Source organism: Neurospora crassa, linkage group V (assembly GCF_000182925.2).
Source record: "Neurospora crassa OR74A linkage group V, whole genome shotgun sequence".
NCBI classification, from domain to species: Eukaryota; Fungi; Ascomycota; class Sordariomycetes; order Sordariales; family Sordariaceae; genus Neurospora; species Neurospora crassa.
In genome coordinates this window covers 2,776,504-2,790,399 of record NC_026505.1, presented here as the reverse complement: position 1 = coordinate 2,790,399, position 13,896 = coordinate 2,776,504, and the positions used below count along the sequence as shown (strand labels likewise).

General features: G+C 51.1%; 5 protein-coding genes across 6 annotated transcripts; 4 read left to right on the top strand and 1 right to left on the bottom strand.

Annotated features, from left to right (window-relative positions):
* Window positions 1-20: 20 nt before the first annotated feature.
* On the top strand, window positions 21-2,150 carry NCU01058 (hypothetical protein; the record flags this gene model as incomplete). The annotated part of the gene is made up of 1 exon (XM_956577.2): window positions 21-2,150. Exon 1 carries the CDS (start codon window positions 336-338, stop codon window positions 2,148-2,150), a length of 1,815 nt encoding a protein of 604 aa, XP_961670.1. The 5' UTR covers window positions 21-335.
* A 933-nt stretch (window positions 2,151-3,083) lies between these two features.
* On the top strand, window positions 3,084-5,071 carry NCU01057. 2 transcript variants are annotated; one of them, XM_011396158.1, is made up of 2 exons: window positions 3,084-4,475; window positions 4,556-5,071. In XM_011396158.1, exons 1-2 carry the CDS (start codon window positions 3,410-3,412, stop codon window positions 4,717-4,719), a joined length of 1,230 nt encoding a protein of 409 aa, XP_011394460.1. In that variant the 5' UTR covers window positions 3,084-3,409; the 3' UTR covers window positions 4,720-5,071. The 2 variants fall into 2 exon arrangements, with proteins under 2 accessions (XP_011394460.1, XP_011394459.1); XM_011396157.1 differs by having other exon boundaries at window positions 3,211-4,883.
* Window positions 5,072-7,055: 1,984 nt separating this feature from the next.
* On the top strand, window positions 7,056-8,583 carry NCU01056 (hypothetical protein; the record flags this gene model as incomplete). The annotated part of the gene is made up of 5 exons (XM_956575.2): window positions 7,056-7,113; window positions 7,217-7,578; window positions 7,665-7,777; window positions 7,846-8,029; window positions 8,098-8,583. The coding sequence occupies 5 exons, from the start codon at window positions 7,056-7,058 to the stop codon at window positions 8,449-8,451; spliced, it is 1,071 nt and encodes a 356-aa protein (XP_961668.2). The 3' UTR covers window positions 8,452-8,583.
* On the bottom strand, window positions 8,549-10,916 carry NCU01055 (chromate ion transporter). Its single transcript, XM_956574.3, has 3 exons — window positions 10,443-10,916; window positions 10,162-10,331; window positions 8,549-10,077 (listed from the first exon to the last, which is right to left on the bottom strand). Exons 1-3 carry the CDS (start codon window positions 10,641-10,643, stop codon window positions 8,766-8,768), a joined length of 1,683 nt encoding a protein of 560 aa, XP_961667.3. The 5' UTR covers window positions 10,644-10,916; the 3' UTR covers window positions 8,549-8,765.
* Window positions 10,917-12,704: 1,788 nt separating this feature from the next.
* Window positions 12,705-13,562, top strand: NCU01054 (hypothetical protein; the record flags this gene model as incomplete). Its single annotated transcript, XM_956573.1, has 1 exon — window positions 12,705-13,562. The coding sequence occupies one exon, from the start codon at window positions 12,705-12,707 to the stop codon at window positions 13,560-13,562; it is 858 nt and encodes a 285-aa protein (XP_961666.1).
* Window positions 13,563-13,896: the final 334 nt, after the last annotated feature.

The following is a 13,896-nucleotide window of genomic DNA, read 5'->3' as shown; positions in this document are numbered from 1 at the left end:
ACATATCAGAACACAGTCAAACAACAAGCACCATCTCCAAGGTCTTCCTTCTCGACAACAGCCTTTCCTCTTGCATATTTGGTCAAGTTACCACGCACATCAAAGCCTCGCTTCTCAACAACTCGCTTCTCCTTCCAATCGCAAGCCAAGTAACCTTTTACATCAGAATTCGGTCAAATCACAACTACCATATCTCACACCCTTTTCGGAAACGAACTCCTCAGTAACGATCTCCTCAATAACGATCTCCTGCTTTTGGTCCTTGGTCAAATCACGCATCGCCATTCCTCGCGCGCTCCTTCTCGACAGCGATATCCTTTTGAACCACAATCACCATGTCTAACGCTCTGCTCCGCGACAAGGATCTTCTGCTTCTAATATTTGGTCAAGTCACTCATCAGGCTGACTACCTCTCTCTCCGTCAGACCTGCCGGTCGTTCGAGGCTGTCGCTTCTCAATACCTCTTTCGCCAAGTGGCGGTCTCTCCTGTCGGAAACGATCTTGCAACATTTCTGCGCGTTGCCTATAGCCCTAGGCTAAGTCGACATGTCCAGGAGCTGATCTGGCTCGAGCTGGACTGTCCCACTGCTGAGGCGAACAGTCTTCAACAGTGGCCTTTCCCACATATTTCAGTACCAACCGGGGATCAGATGTTTACACGCGAGAACAGTCTGTTCTGGCACTCATACTCGCCTTTGGATGTTCCAAGTGGAAATGGCGAGGAGCGGCTGTACAATGTACACGACGGACTTTTGCCCGTTTTCCTCGAGGCTATTGCGCGGATGCCAAAACTCCGTACTTTTACCTCCACTTCCATGGACTTTGAACCATTCCAACTCCGCTGTGGCAGAGAGATTACTGTGGCCCGTTCCAGCGATCTGCAGAGCCAGCGCTGGAAGTGTGCCAGTCGGTCGCCACCAATCGTACCTGGGCAAGATTCTCGAGCAAGCGATGTTTTGTTGAAAGGGACCGAGCTCTACGTTCTTCCAGCTCTGGCACAGAAGAGCGCGGTCGGCAACAGGTGGCTTCAGCTGCACTGGCTCGACAGTACTTCCTTCGAGCATAAGGTTCCGCAAATCCCCCTCCAACTAACGCATGTACCGCCAATCTCCGAAGCTCTAGTCGAATTTACATTCAGCATTGGAATGGTTGACTGTCCTCCCGGTGGGGAGCTGGAGCGTCGTCAACGTCACCTTGAGATGCAGTACAAACTGCTAGCTTGTCTCGCAAATGCTCGGAACTTGCGCATTCTACGACTCACAGCATACCAGAGGTTTCCAAACGCATCGTCCTGCGCCAAGAAGACCGGTGACCATTACTTCTTCGATCTGCTGGTTGGACAAGAGGCCGGTCCCAACAGCGGTGAAATTTATCTACCTCATCTCAGCTCTTTGAGTCTTGAAAGCATCATGTACAGCCAGGCGAGTCTTGAGAAATTCATCGCGCGTCATGCCGACACTCTTCGTGTTCTCGAGTTATCGGACTGTCGCCTGGAGTTCGACACGGTGAAGCGTCTAGCCACAATGGGCTTGCAACTCAACAAGTTCGAAGTAACCTCGGTCAGGTATATGATCCAGGATATGAAGAGAACTAGAGATGGACCATACAGATCTCTCGGGGGCCGTTGGACAAGAGTCTTTGAATTCATCACTCCTGAAGGCCTACTAGGATTCGTCAATGACAACACGACACCAGAAGCTCAATGGGCGAATCTGGAACCTACGCGCTTTGGTCGCATACCCTATCAGGCGTATTTTAACTTTCTAGTCACGACTGAGGATGTCCGAATTCTTTATCGAGTTCAGGGCGCCTACGGGCACCTCGCGTATGGCGACGAATTCGAGAGACGTTGGGAGAAGCTTGTCCAAGAAGGAAAGGGAATTGACTTCCGACAGCCAAGCCATCCGGAGATTGCGAGATGCTTGGGCGACGAGCATGGAGAGGGATTGTGCTACCCGGATGATGGTGCAGTCATCTACCCGACCGGTGAAACACCTGAGTTTGTCACATCTGATCCGGCCCTTCTCGAAAGGTTGAAATTGCGCGCTCTGGAACTCTCATTATCCCCGGAGCACGTGGAGGAAGTGCAGAAGCTCATGGAAAGCTGCAAGCGTGAGGAAGCAGAAGTTGGTAACGAGTGCTCATTCTGAAAGGGATGCGATATCATCGCCATTGAAGTTTACGTCAGAACTCGGAAATTTCTAGTTAGGAAGAAGGGGTGACAAGTTACGCCTGCTGAGATAGTTGAACAGTCGAGATGGAAACAGAGACAAGGATCTGCATGTATGGGAGAATAAAAGAAGGAATACGAGGGGGATTGATAGGGAAAATGTGCTTCGGTGTGTAGGTTGCAAAGATCTTATCTGATGGCACAAGCATTCTAAGTGATTCTCCGTGACTACAACTGTAATCACAGTACCTAGTGCTATTACTTGTAGATAATGACATCCGCAGGAAAGCGGGTTTTGAGGCTGTCAACATGACGTGATCAAACCGAACCTTCAATAAGTCACCTCTCTGACTCTCGTCCCCATTAAAACCACATAGGTATCTAGTACGACAGTGGGCAAGAGCATGACCGTCCTGCGTTGGTGAGCATCCGAGCCGCCCAAGCTCGGAAATTTCGCGCCTCGGCTGTCATCCCGTTGGCCAATCTGCAACAACGGTCAACTGGAAAAGGTATCGCCCATGAGGGGACCAGTACACGATATGGTTGTAGATCGGGTCGATGGCGCAATGCCCGCTAAGGCTGATGCTAAACCCTAACCCTTGTCTGCCAAACAACAACCCGTTATCCCTTTACCGTGGGGGGTGGAAATGCGACGGACGAAGAAATGGCATCTGATTGCAGTCTGGAAGCTGCATTTCCTTTCTTCTTTCAGTGAAACCTCATGACGAACAAGGCAATCACGGCCCCGAAATATTTGGGGGAATTGCGGGGTTGAAGCTTCATGTCTCATCAGTTGAGCACGCCATCGATTCTCGGGATATCGCAATGGCTTGGGGTCGCTGCTCTCAGAACCGGCGACTTGGTTGGGGTAGCTCAACCTCGGTAGGTACAGAAGGTGTGATGAGAATGGGATGGTCGGTTCTGTTTTGTCACAACCTCGCCGGCTAATGATCACGCAATCGACACCAGCAAGCAGCACAACCGTCATTAAATGTAGGTAAACATGATGGCGGTCCAGATGGATGTCAACGTTCTTATCGTGCCTTGAACCAGGTAAACAGTTTCATATATCTCCAGTATACCCCCTCTTTTTATATTTATCTTACACTCGGAACCGTCCGTCACTCACACACACCTTCAAGATATCTTGTTCCTCCGGGCCTGTTGTTTTTCAATTACCTAGTCATTCACTGACTCAACCACACCTCCTATTCTCACACCCATATACCCTCAGACACAATGGCTCCCGGAATTCTAGTCGAGGAAGCCCAGTCCACCGCGGATGCTTCTCCCTCCGTTTTCAAGCACAAGAACGCCTACCGCAACCAAGACGCCCCCCGCGACATCTTCCCCGACGGTATCCGTACATCGGGCCAGCACCCTCCCCTTTACGACGTCCTTAAGCCCTACGCGGAGTTCCCCAAGGAGATCGCCGGCCCGACCGTCTGGAAGCGTGAGGACTTTGTCAACAACCCCGAGCGCTGGGTCCACCCCTTCACCGATGAGGAAGTGCAAGAACTCTCCGACACCGCGGACGCCTTCATTGCCTCCGGCACTCCCCTCACGGGCATCTCACAGGAGAACTTCCCTCTCCCCAAGCTCGGCACCGTCCTCACCAACCTCCGCGATGACCTGCTCAACGGCAAGGGCTTCATTTTGTTCAAGCGGTTTCCCGCCGACGTCTGGGGTGCCGAGAAGAACGCCGTCGCCTACATGGGCTTGGGCACCTACCTGGGCTACTTCCTTTCGCAGAACGGACGCGGCCACGTCTTGGGCCACGTCAAGGACGTCGGCGACGACCCGACCCAGATCCACACGGTGCGCATCTACCGCACCACCGCGCGACAGTTCTTCCACGCCGACGACGGCGACATCGTCGGCCTCTTGTGCGTGCACCGTGCGCAGGAGGGCGGCGAGAGCGACATTGTCTCTGTCCATCATGTCTGGAACACGTTGCAGCAGGAGCATCCGGACGTGGCCGAGCTCCTCACCAAGCCCATCTGGTACTTTGACCGCAAGGGCGAGGTGTCGGAGGGCCAGCAGGAGTGGGTCCGTCAGCCGGTTGTGTATCTGGAGAATGGCGGCAAGGGAAGGCTTTACTGCAAGTGGGATCCTTACTATGTCAAGTCTCTGACTCGCTTCAGCGACAAGGGGTTGATTCCTGCGTTGAGCGAGGAACAGTTGAGGGCAATGCAGATTCTTGAGGAGACGTGCCAGAGGCTGGCACTGCATATGATTCTTGAGGTTGGCGATATCCAGTTCTTGAGCAACGCACATTTGCTGCATGCTCGTACGGCCTATAAGGGTGAGTCTTCCTCTTCGTTCCTGTCTTTCCCAGTTTTTACAGGTGGATGGCTCTGATACTGATTAATACTTTTAAATCAGACTTCGCCCCTCCTGCTCCCCGTCGTCACCTCCTCCGTCTGTGGCTTGCCACTCCCGAGAGCGAGGGCGGCTGGGCTCTTCCCATGCCTGACAGCGACGAGAAGAAGCGCGGTGGTATCCAGGTGAACAACACCCCTCCCAAGGCTCCTCTCGATGCCGAGTGAAGCATTGGTTTTGATGTCTCTTTTCTTTTACTCTACTTCTTCCTCATGTAACAATTTGTTTCCCTCTTCTTTGTACATATGGACGGCGATGACTAGTTGGAGAACAACTTGAAAAAAGATTAGGTCGGGGCGCGACATACCTGTAAAGTAACAGGAAGCCTTTTCCGAGATCTACATCAGAGACAGACAGAATGCTGGGATACAGGACATGATGTAACATGACTGGGCATTGAGTTACGAACGCTTTTTTCACTGCTGGAACTTGTATGTTGCTGTACTTCTTGTAATGCCCAATAGTCCTGCTTACAAGTTACCCATCACAGAAATAATACGACATTTGTCAGTAGTGGCCATACTGTTGGGATTGGTACTACATGTACTCACCAAAACGAATTCAGTGCTCCTGGCGCTGCTGCTCCGTCATGACCCTGTCGCAGACGTAGCGGTCGGGATAGATGTGCTTCCTGATCTGGTCCTACCCCGGGGAAAGGCTGCTAATACCCATATCAGAGAAGCTACATTAGTGTGAAATGACATACCTGAACTCATAGTCAAAAAATACTCTCCCCTCCCCCCACATGTCCAAAATGGTAAGGAGGGACAGTATTTTTTGACTATGACTGTACCAAACCTCCAACCCGATGATATACCCATCCTCTTCTCCCAGGATAGGGAGAGTCTGGTTTGGAAGCTTTTTAGCATTCTCTTGAGGGATCCTGATAATCCCAATGCCGATGTACAGATCTCCCTAAGCTCATCTTCGAAGTTGTTGTGGAAGACAACCTTTCCCTACTCTGTTGCTTCGATGGCTGACGAGAAGACTTCTGGCGGATTTTTCATGACGTAGTTTGCGAATCAGATGGATCTCAGCGTTTGGCTCTTCAATATAGCCATGTCTTGGTAGCTTTGATGGGATGTTTCCGAGATGTCAGTTCTCGATAAACCCAGCCAAGAGTAACCAGGAACAGTGAGCTTGACAAGAGAATGGTTGCCAGTTTGAGTCGTCGAAGCTGCTCTCGCCAAATACCTTTGGTATATTTTCCGCTCTTGTGGGTGTTCAGCTGTTGTATGTTCAGCTTCTCGACCAACTCCACCTCTCGGAGGGGGTTGTACGTAATGCGAATATTGGTGTCTCGCAGCTGGGAAGTCGGCACGTACGTGTAGCACATCTCGTGTATGTATCCTTGGAGCTAGATGAGTATTTTATGAACTCAGAAGTTCGAGAGGCGGCGGGCCTTCAGGGTCTAGAAGACGGAAGGAGACAGGAAGCGACTGAAATCGCAATTGTCGAGGACCACGAGTTCAGCCTGGAAGACCGGACCTATTCGCCTTTCCTTCGCCATCCTCCAACCTGAACTCGATCGCATGCGGAATTGTCGAATCGCGGGGGGGCGGGGGAACGATCGTGATGATATCTTAAAGCACATTTTGTCGGTCAGATCTCTGCCTAACGTCGTGTACGGGCCATAGATGGGAGCCAGTGTCGTGATTAGGTATGGAAGTCGAATGTTCCCCGGAGCATTCGGTTCCCTAGGTTGCCTGCCAATGTGCGGCTGTCAAAAGGGTGCAGTCCACGTGAATTGGTGAGCTTCAGGTGATACATACACTTTGAGTTAATGAAGTGCCCTGCAAGATACGCTGTGATGTGCCTGACGATACCCATTCACTAACAGAATTGATAAGAGTCATTACTCACGTTCTGGGATCGGCCAGCCAATGGTCTTACACGCTTTCTGGCTTCCAGACATGGCGACCCTGGTCAAGAGCGACACAGTGATTTAACTCGCGATGGACGAGCGGAAAATAAAAAAGGTAATGGGAACTGAAAAGGCTTACGAACAAGTGAAATGAAGAATTTTTCGTTTCCTGATCTAGAAAGAAAGTGCAGTGGCGGGGCATCGGCATGTCCTCTCATACCAGGCGATGCATAATCCCCTGTACAATGCGATTCCTGTTGGTCTTGCGAGGCGGCGACAAGGCACACTGCAAGGAAAGAGCGACAGGGTGGCAGCAGACCTCGATTCCAGCCCGTCTCCCCTTTCGGACCTTCCACCTTTCAAGCAAGCTCCTCAAGTCCAAAAGACGAGGTGGAAGCCACCCGACGATTTACGGACACAATTGCCGTTATGTCTTGAAGGCCGGACGGCGACGGTTTGAAGACGACCAATACTCGATCTCGCTGAACGATGAACCACCACTTGGCAATGAATCTACGCCAATCGCTCAAGCTTAATGATCCCGCTTGTCTTTTAGGATTACCTCCCTCATCCGAACTCTTTCCCATGCATTCAAGTCCGCAGCCCAACTTGAGACAAGCTTTCTCGATGTAACCAACCATGGCACTGCCTTCCTTTGTGGTGGGATGGTTTCACCTTCCCTTTTTGGCCTGCCATGGTGCGTTAGTTTCCAGGGCTGTGTTACTCAAGTATGCATGTTGGAACCAACAGACACTTTTCACTTGATTGTAGCCATTTTCACTCGAACTCGACATTATCAGTCATTCTTCTTCCCATCATCAATCTTTCCACCATGTCCACTCCACCGTTGACGGACACGAGCGCCGCGTCACAGGCCCCGAACTCTGCATCACCAACTGCACCGCTGACGCAGACAATCCCACAGACAACCGATTGGGCAGTCTTCAAGGGCAACTGTCACTGCGGCCGGTATCGCTTTGAATATTCGCTCCCTAAAAGCCATAGGCTCGTGGACAGAGCTTTCAGATGCACCTGCACGCTGTGTTCCATGAAGGGCTACATTTGGCTTCCTCGTTCCTCGAAACCTGACGAGGGCAAATTGACATGGACACGAGGTGATGGCCGTTTGATCAAGTATGAAAGTCCTTTAGTATCGGATGAGGTGAGTGCACAATGATTCACAAGAGGGGCGGGGGTAATGCATGAAGTATACCATAGTGCGCGTTGCTGACACTGGACATTTTGAAGTTCTGTGGCAACTGTGGCACAGGATTGCAGGGCATGCATTCGCATGGACCTCTGAAGGGACTACTGTTGGTCAATGTGCGGGCTTTTCAGGGTGTCAGTATCTTCTTCCTTGAGTAAGAAAGACACTACTTCATATATTGGGCCGTCAACAAACGTCAAGATTCACTAACCGGTTTTCCAGGTCGCTTGTCAAGACAGTCTATCTCGATGACGAAGTAGCTCGAGAACTATTGCCTTGGACTCCAGATGTCATGTACCACGGTAGGTGCCACTGTGGAACAGTTCGGTTCGAGCTGATGAGAACGGGACGAAACCCGGAAAAGCCATGGCCAGTGAAAGAGGACAATTGCAGTTCTTGTGTGAGAGTAAGAAGCACCTTGTATCTGTATGCGGCCATCGACGGTTACTAATTGTTGCGCTCATTCAACCTCAGGATGCCTTTGTCGGGATGTATCCCATGAGGGACTATGTAGTCTTTTCCGATGAAGCATACACCAAGACCTTCGAGTACTTATATAACCAGCGGGCGCACGGTCTTCGGCACTGTGTCACTTGCGGCGTGATGGTTTTCATGACAGTTTATGGGCCTCCCGATCTCGCAGAGAGGCTGAAGTATCTCGAGGGGCAGGATCCTGAGCGAGGCAAGGCGGCGAAGAAGATTATTGAGGCGAAGCTGAATTTGCAGCCCGTGAACTTGCGGACACTTGAGAGAGTCGACTGGTATGAAATTCGGCAGCGGATCGAAAGAACTGATACAGGAACTGAGGGCTATGTTCTCGCTGATTGAACAAGGCTTCGGTTGGGTGACGGGATGCGGTTGATACGTACCTCCACTGTGTACGTGTTAGCTTACGAGTGACCACGTTCTATGTGGTCTCGCTTTGACAGTCCTAATGTTATGCGCGGTGACTTTTCTATCTAACTCGCAAAGCCATCGAAAGCACCAGTGACTGATGACCTAGCAAGAGACTGTTGGAAATTTCTAGAGTTTTGTGTCGCGTCGGCGCCCCTCCAATCATCACGATATTCCCCAGCTGTATTGCTCGCTGTTGCAGGCTTGAGGCTAATACGTAGACTAGATTTCAAGGATCAGAGTATCGCTCAAGCGGACACAACGCCGTACCTGATCAACCCCATGATTGCACCAAGAATAATTGCTACAGGTGCCTTGAGGTTGAACCATCGCCCACCGACGTAGCTCGTCGCCGTTACCACGACCCACCATGGGTCAGCGCCCAAGCTCTTACCATACTGAAAGCCCTCATCGATGTAGCCAACACACCAAATCCGGTAAACGGCGGTATAAATCAGCCCGACTGCGCTAGCATTCACGCCCCTGAGCACAGCCTTTACCCATCTTTTGCTCCTCACCGCACTCCAAATCCCCATTGTACCATGGACCAAGATCAAGCCCGGGCTGAAAATGCCGACCCAGGCGAGGACCGCACCTGCTACCGGGTTATTACCGCTGCCGATGGCGGTCAAGGCCCCCAGGAACACGGCAAAGTTGAAGTTGGGCCCTGGGAAGGCCTGGATCAGAGCAAGTCCGATGAGAAAGTCGCGGGGATTCACCCAGCCCTCGGCAACCACGTATTCCCGCAACAGAGGAATAACGACAGGGCCGCCGCCAAAGATAATTGTGCCGGCAAGATACATGTTGACAAACAAGTGGTACAAGAGGGGAAGTCCAGGCGGATTCGGGAAGACGCCGCGAGTGACCATGACGGCAACAAAGGTGGCGAAGAAGCAAGCGACGATGGCCGTTCCGATTTTCCAGGAAAAGTCGAGTCGAAACTCAGTTGAAATAGTGCGTGGTTCGTTTTCGCCTGTGGAGGACGACGTGGATGCTTCTTGTTCGGTAACTGGAAGGTCGGACAGCTGCGACTGTTGTCCAGCTCTCGGTCGGGCACCGGAGCTGCTTGACGCCGTCGCTGTTGCCTTTGCCACACTCGACATTTCGATGCTTTCTTCGTCATCTGCACTGTTCCTTCGCCCTTGCACCGCGGCATTGTTATCGTTACCCGCATCTGAAGCTGATCCGGGCCACTTTCCAAAAGGCCATGCCCTGATGAGCTTGCCCTTCAGATCCGTACCAAAACCAACGATGGCCGAAATCGGTTGGTGCATCCATCTCAAGTCATGTACAAGTGTCGCGATACCAGATGCTAGCATCAAGACCGGGAAGTACCAGAGGGCATTGTACAGCATGCCGGCAGTAGCGCCGAGGAAGACCAGGATTCTCGTTAGCCGATCCGTAATGGCCTTTTCGGATAGTTCGACGGCAGCAAGAGCAATGACGCCGACAGTACCGGCGTTAAGGCCCGATAGTAGAGCATATACCGGTCTCGGAAGGGTTTCGTCAATCTTTGACACGCCGACAGCGAGCGCGTACATGCCTATGGCACCCGGTAAACTGGTTGCGTCTTGTTAGACTCGTCGTTCACGGTAGGTACCTAGGTAATCTTGTGTGGATGGTCGGATGCTGTCTGTGACTTACCTCCACAGCAGGAAGCTGAACACGGCAGCAAGGAATCCGTCTTGTATCAAGTTGATACAGTACAACATCTTGGTGCTGCCTGGTCCGCTGAGGGCCTGCGAGACGCTGAAGAGCTCTTGGTACACCTGCTCATCGATCCATTTGGTCTTTTGCACGAATTTGACATTAAACTGTTATCGTCTCCTTGTCAGCCCATAGGTAATCTTACAGGTTTGCCAGTTTTAAGCAGACTAATTAGGTTGTTGCAGTTCAGGCCGTTTCACAGTACAGGTCGCACTCACTATCCTAAAGTGGACCGGTGGCCCACCAAAAGCCGTGAAGCCCAAGTGCCAGTTGACTCGGAAGACATTCCAGCTTCGCGATGCCAATGATCTCGCGCGACCGGTAAAGTTGTTAGGTACTGGAGGTTGAGGTGACATTGCTATCGTACGAAATGCCCCTTTCGTCCCTCGCCGTTTGAATGTACAGCAAGTAGAGGTCATGGTGAGGTCCCCGTTCGAAGCTTGGTGATCTTTTCGTGGTGGTGGTGTTGTGTTTTAGTGGTGCGGGGTCGCACTATAGGTACATATGCTGTATTGATGGTGCGTGTTGGCCCCTGTTGAGCTCTGTATCCTCTCGGTAAGGTATGTTCTGACTCTTGGTGTTATAGTAGCTGATCTTTAACAGTGTCAGGGTCCTCCTGCCACCCACCGTTCCGAGCTGTTACGGACCCCAAAAAGACGATAATGTTGGGCAAATGCGGTCGTCAAGTGTTGGAGGGGGGGGACGACAAGATAAAAGAGCTTTATAGCGTCCCCTCCATTGTCAACCCTGAAGCACGCCTTCCATGTAAACAATGGCGCCACGTGCGTGCTTCAATGGGTCAGAATGAATGCCGAGCCTCTTGGGAGCATGGTGGACATCTTCCCTCTGTCAATATGGCAATGTCCCCTGCAGATGCAAACCCCCCCTCACTGCATACACATACTATGTACAAAGTGACCCAGAAAGTGCAAACTTCATTTTGACAGCCGGGATTCGCATTTTCTTTGTATGGAAATGAAGCACCGGCATGTGCAAAAACCTTTTTAAGTGCAAATATCCCGCGCTGTTCCGCAAAGTGTCCAAATTGTCTGCACTTATGTTTTCGGGGTCCGTCCTCGATATTCGCAACGGCAGACGACCTCCTTAACTCCCGGCGCATTATGAGTTGCCTTCACGGCCCCAAGGTTATCGTCCAGTGCAGTGCTATCTATCGCTGTTGACACTACAATGAGCTCAGAACCAATTATACAACCATCAGGAACTTTACTGTCTTCTGCTGCTGACGTGCATATCCTACGGCGGCGTTGAAATGGCGGCAACCCCAGGCTGCAATGGAGTGTTATGACAAGTATGGCAAGTTCTTATATTGTCTGGATCTCTGATCAGTTGTGCAACCAAAACGCATCGACATATACGCATTGCGCCTAGCAATGTCTTGACAGATGACTCGAGTGAAGGATACCGCGCGATACCAACCACCAATCCATTCTGGTAGGTATTTTGGCAAGGAAAACCGCTCGGCAGAAGCGGAATCAGGCAGCCGAGTAGCTGCCTTCATCAAGCTATTTGAAGACAAGTACATCTCAAAAGGAGCAAAATCCCGGCCAATGGACCTCACAAGCAAATTTAGATACTTCACTTTCATTGTGATCAGTGGACTGGTCTTTGGTAAAACCTTGGGATGCATCGAGAAAGGTCGCGGATGGCAAGGGCTATGTTAAATCTAAGGAGTTAAACATCCACAGAACTTCCAATTCCATCATGTTCCTTGAAATAGTAACTTAACTAGATAGTTCTATCTACGTCCCTTCAGATGGGTATTCTTCCCGGCAGACAGACCAGTTTAAATCGGGCCACTTATCTGGTGAGTGCCTGCTCTTTCTGTTCCTTCAGTTCAGAATGGGTCATCGGAAACAGAGCTTGGCTGGTGTAGGTTACCAATATGAGCCCTTTCAGGATTTGTGCTTGATACGAGACTTTCTGGATTCGCGTCACTAGGTCAGAGCCCAACGATACTGCACCGTTTGCTTCCAGCGGCACTGACTGTGGATTATGAAAGCCGTTGGTGACTGCTGTGGCTCTTTAAGTGAAAAACTGTTGGGGTAGCAAGAAGGTTTTCGAGCGAGAGATGAAAGATATCACTTCTTCCCGTTTTTGCCCCAGGCAATAGCACTGAACCTTCAGTTCTGGCCCAGTCCTTGCACTCATCAAGGTCCGTTGATAGCCCGCAAAACCTTAAACACGTGAATTACAGTGCGGTCCGACAATAGCAGTGACTCAATGGTCAGTGATTCTGTGGATCACGGTTCTTATATCTTTTCAATTGACCCATCGATTCTATTCACGATCTTCCCAACCGCCCATTTCCACAATGCGTGATAATCTCATCTATATAAGCTCCGCCAGCTAGGCCAAAGTCGTGCATACTTCAACCGCTAAAGCTTAGACCACTGAGCCGGCCGACAACGACAGGAAAGGCATATAGTACGTACACATATGCAAGCTCACTACAGCCAGAAATGTCCTCAAACCACAGCGCTCCCAAAAAGTACCTCACACTTTACCGCGATGGCAGCCTCGGTAGCGCCCTGATCGAAGCAATGGACGAGCTCATCCTTGCCGGCCGGTTTCCAATCATCCCCGGCGCCGCCCTGGACCACCCTATCAACCTGACAACTGAGCCGACTGGTAGTGAAGCGGGCGATCCCATTGATATAACTGGCACCACAACCACAACCGAGCCCTCGTCTCCAGCTATTAGTATGAACACCAGCACCAGCACCCGTGCTTCCTCCTCCTCCTCATCCACCACGCCGAGAGACGTAAGACCACAACTCCAGTCCCAGCCACAGCAACAGCGACAGCAGACCCTCGCATCCCTGACCCAAAAACTAACCGATCACGTCCTCACAACCTTCGACCGCGTAATCGCCCAAACGCTCGCCACACATGATGAAGTCATCAACAAAATACCGGTGATCAAGATGAAGGGGAAACTGAAACAGTACAGACTGGTGGACGATATTTGGAAGTTGTGGGTGGAGGATGTTGAGATTGCTGTTGGTTCGGAGAGGAGGCGGAGGAGGAGGAGAGGAAGGCCCGGAAACGTCGAGGCAGATTTGCGAGATGGTGGAAGCAGTGGAAGTGGAGGAAAGGGTGAGTTGGGTGCTAAGAGGAAGAGAGATGAACATGAAGATGGGGACAGTGAAGAGAGAGCCGGGAAGAGAAGCAGGGGTGATGGCGGTAACGGAATCGAGCAGAGTAAGAAAGATGATGATGGCAAGGGACCCGAGGTCTTCAGGGTTGATAAGTTGTTGATTGTTGCTTGCGATGGGAGGGAACCAGATGCAGGGAAGAAGAAGAAACGAGGAGGTTGATGATTATTAATGGCGAAATGGGAGAAACTGAAGAGCTGGAGGTTGATGCAGTAATGAACTGCTATAGCGTAGGACAATAGACAATGAGTATTCATGATGGGAAGCCGAGGAAAAAAGAGGGAGATGAAGAGATGTGTTGGGAGTCGCTGAGTTGTGATGGGTGAGGCGGACAATCTGATTGCAAACGACAAGACAGTGAGCCTCTTACAGCGATGGACTGAAGGTCCTGCAGAGCAAGCCAACTTCGAGGAGGATGGACATTATAATTTTGACTCAAGTCTGCGAGAATGTTAAGTTGAATGCAACAGCATGCGTTGAGACCGTTCACTTCTTT

Coding starts and splice junctions, on each gene's coding strand:
- NCU01057 (XM_011396158.1), top strand. CDS start 3,410: ATGGCTCCCGGAATTCTAGTCGAGGAAGCCCAGTCCACCGCGGATGCT. Junction 4,476..4,555: donor TGCTCGTACGGCCTATAAGG/GTGAGTCTTCCT, acceptor CTTTTAAATCAG/ACTTCGCCCCTCCTGCTCCC.
- NCU01055 (XM_956574.3), bottom strand. CDS start 10,643: ATGACCTCTACTTGCTGTACATTCAAACGGCGAGGGACGAAAGGGGCA. Junction 10,332..10,442: donor CACCGGTCCACTTTAGGATA/GTGAGTGCGACC, acceptor AGACGATAACAG/TTTAATGTCAAATTCGTGCA. Junction 10,078..10,161: donor TTCAGCTTCCTGCTGTGGAG/GTAAGTCACAGA, acceptor AGACGCAACCAG/TTTACCGGGTGCCATAGGCA.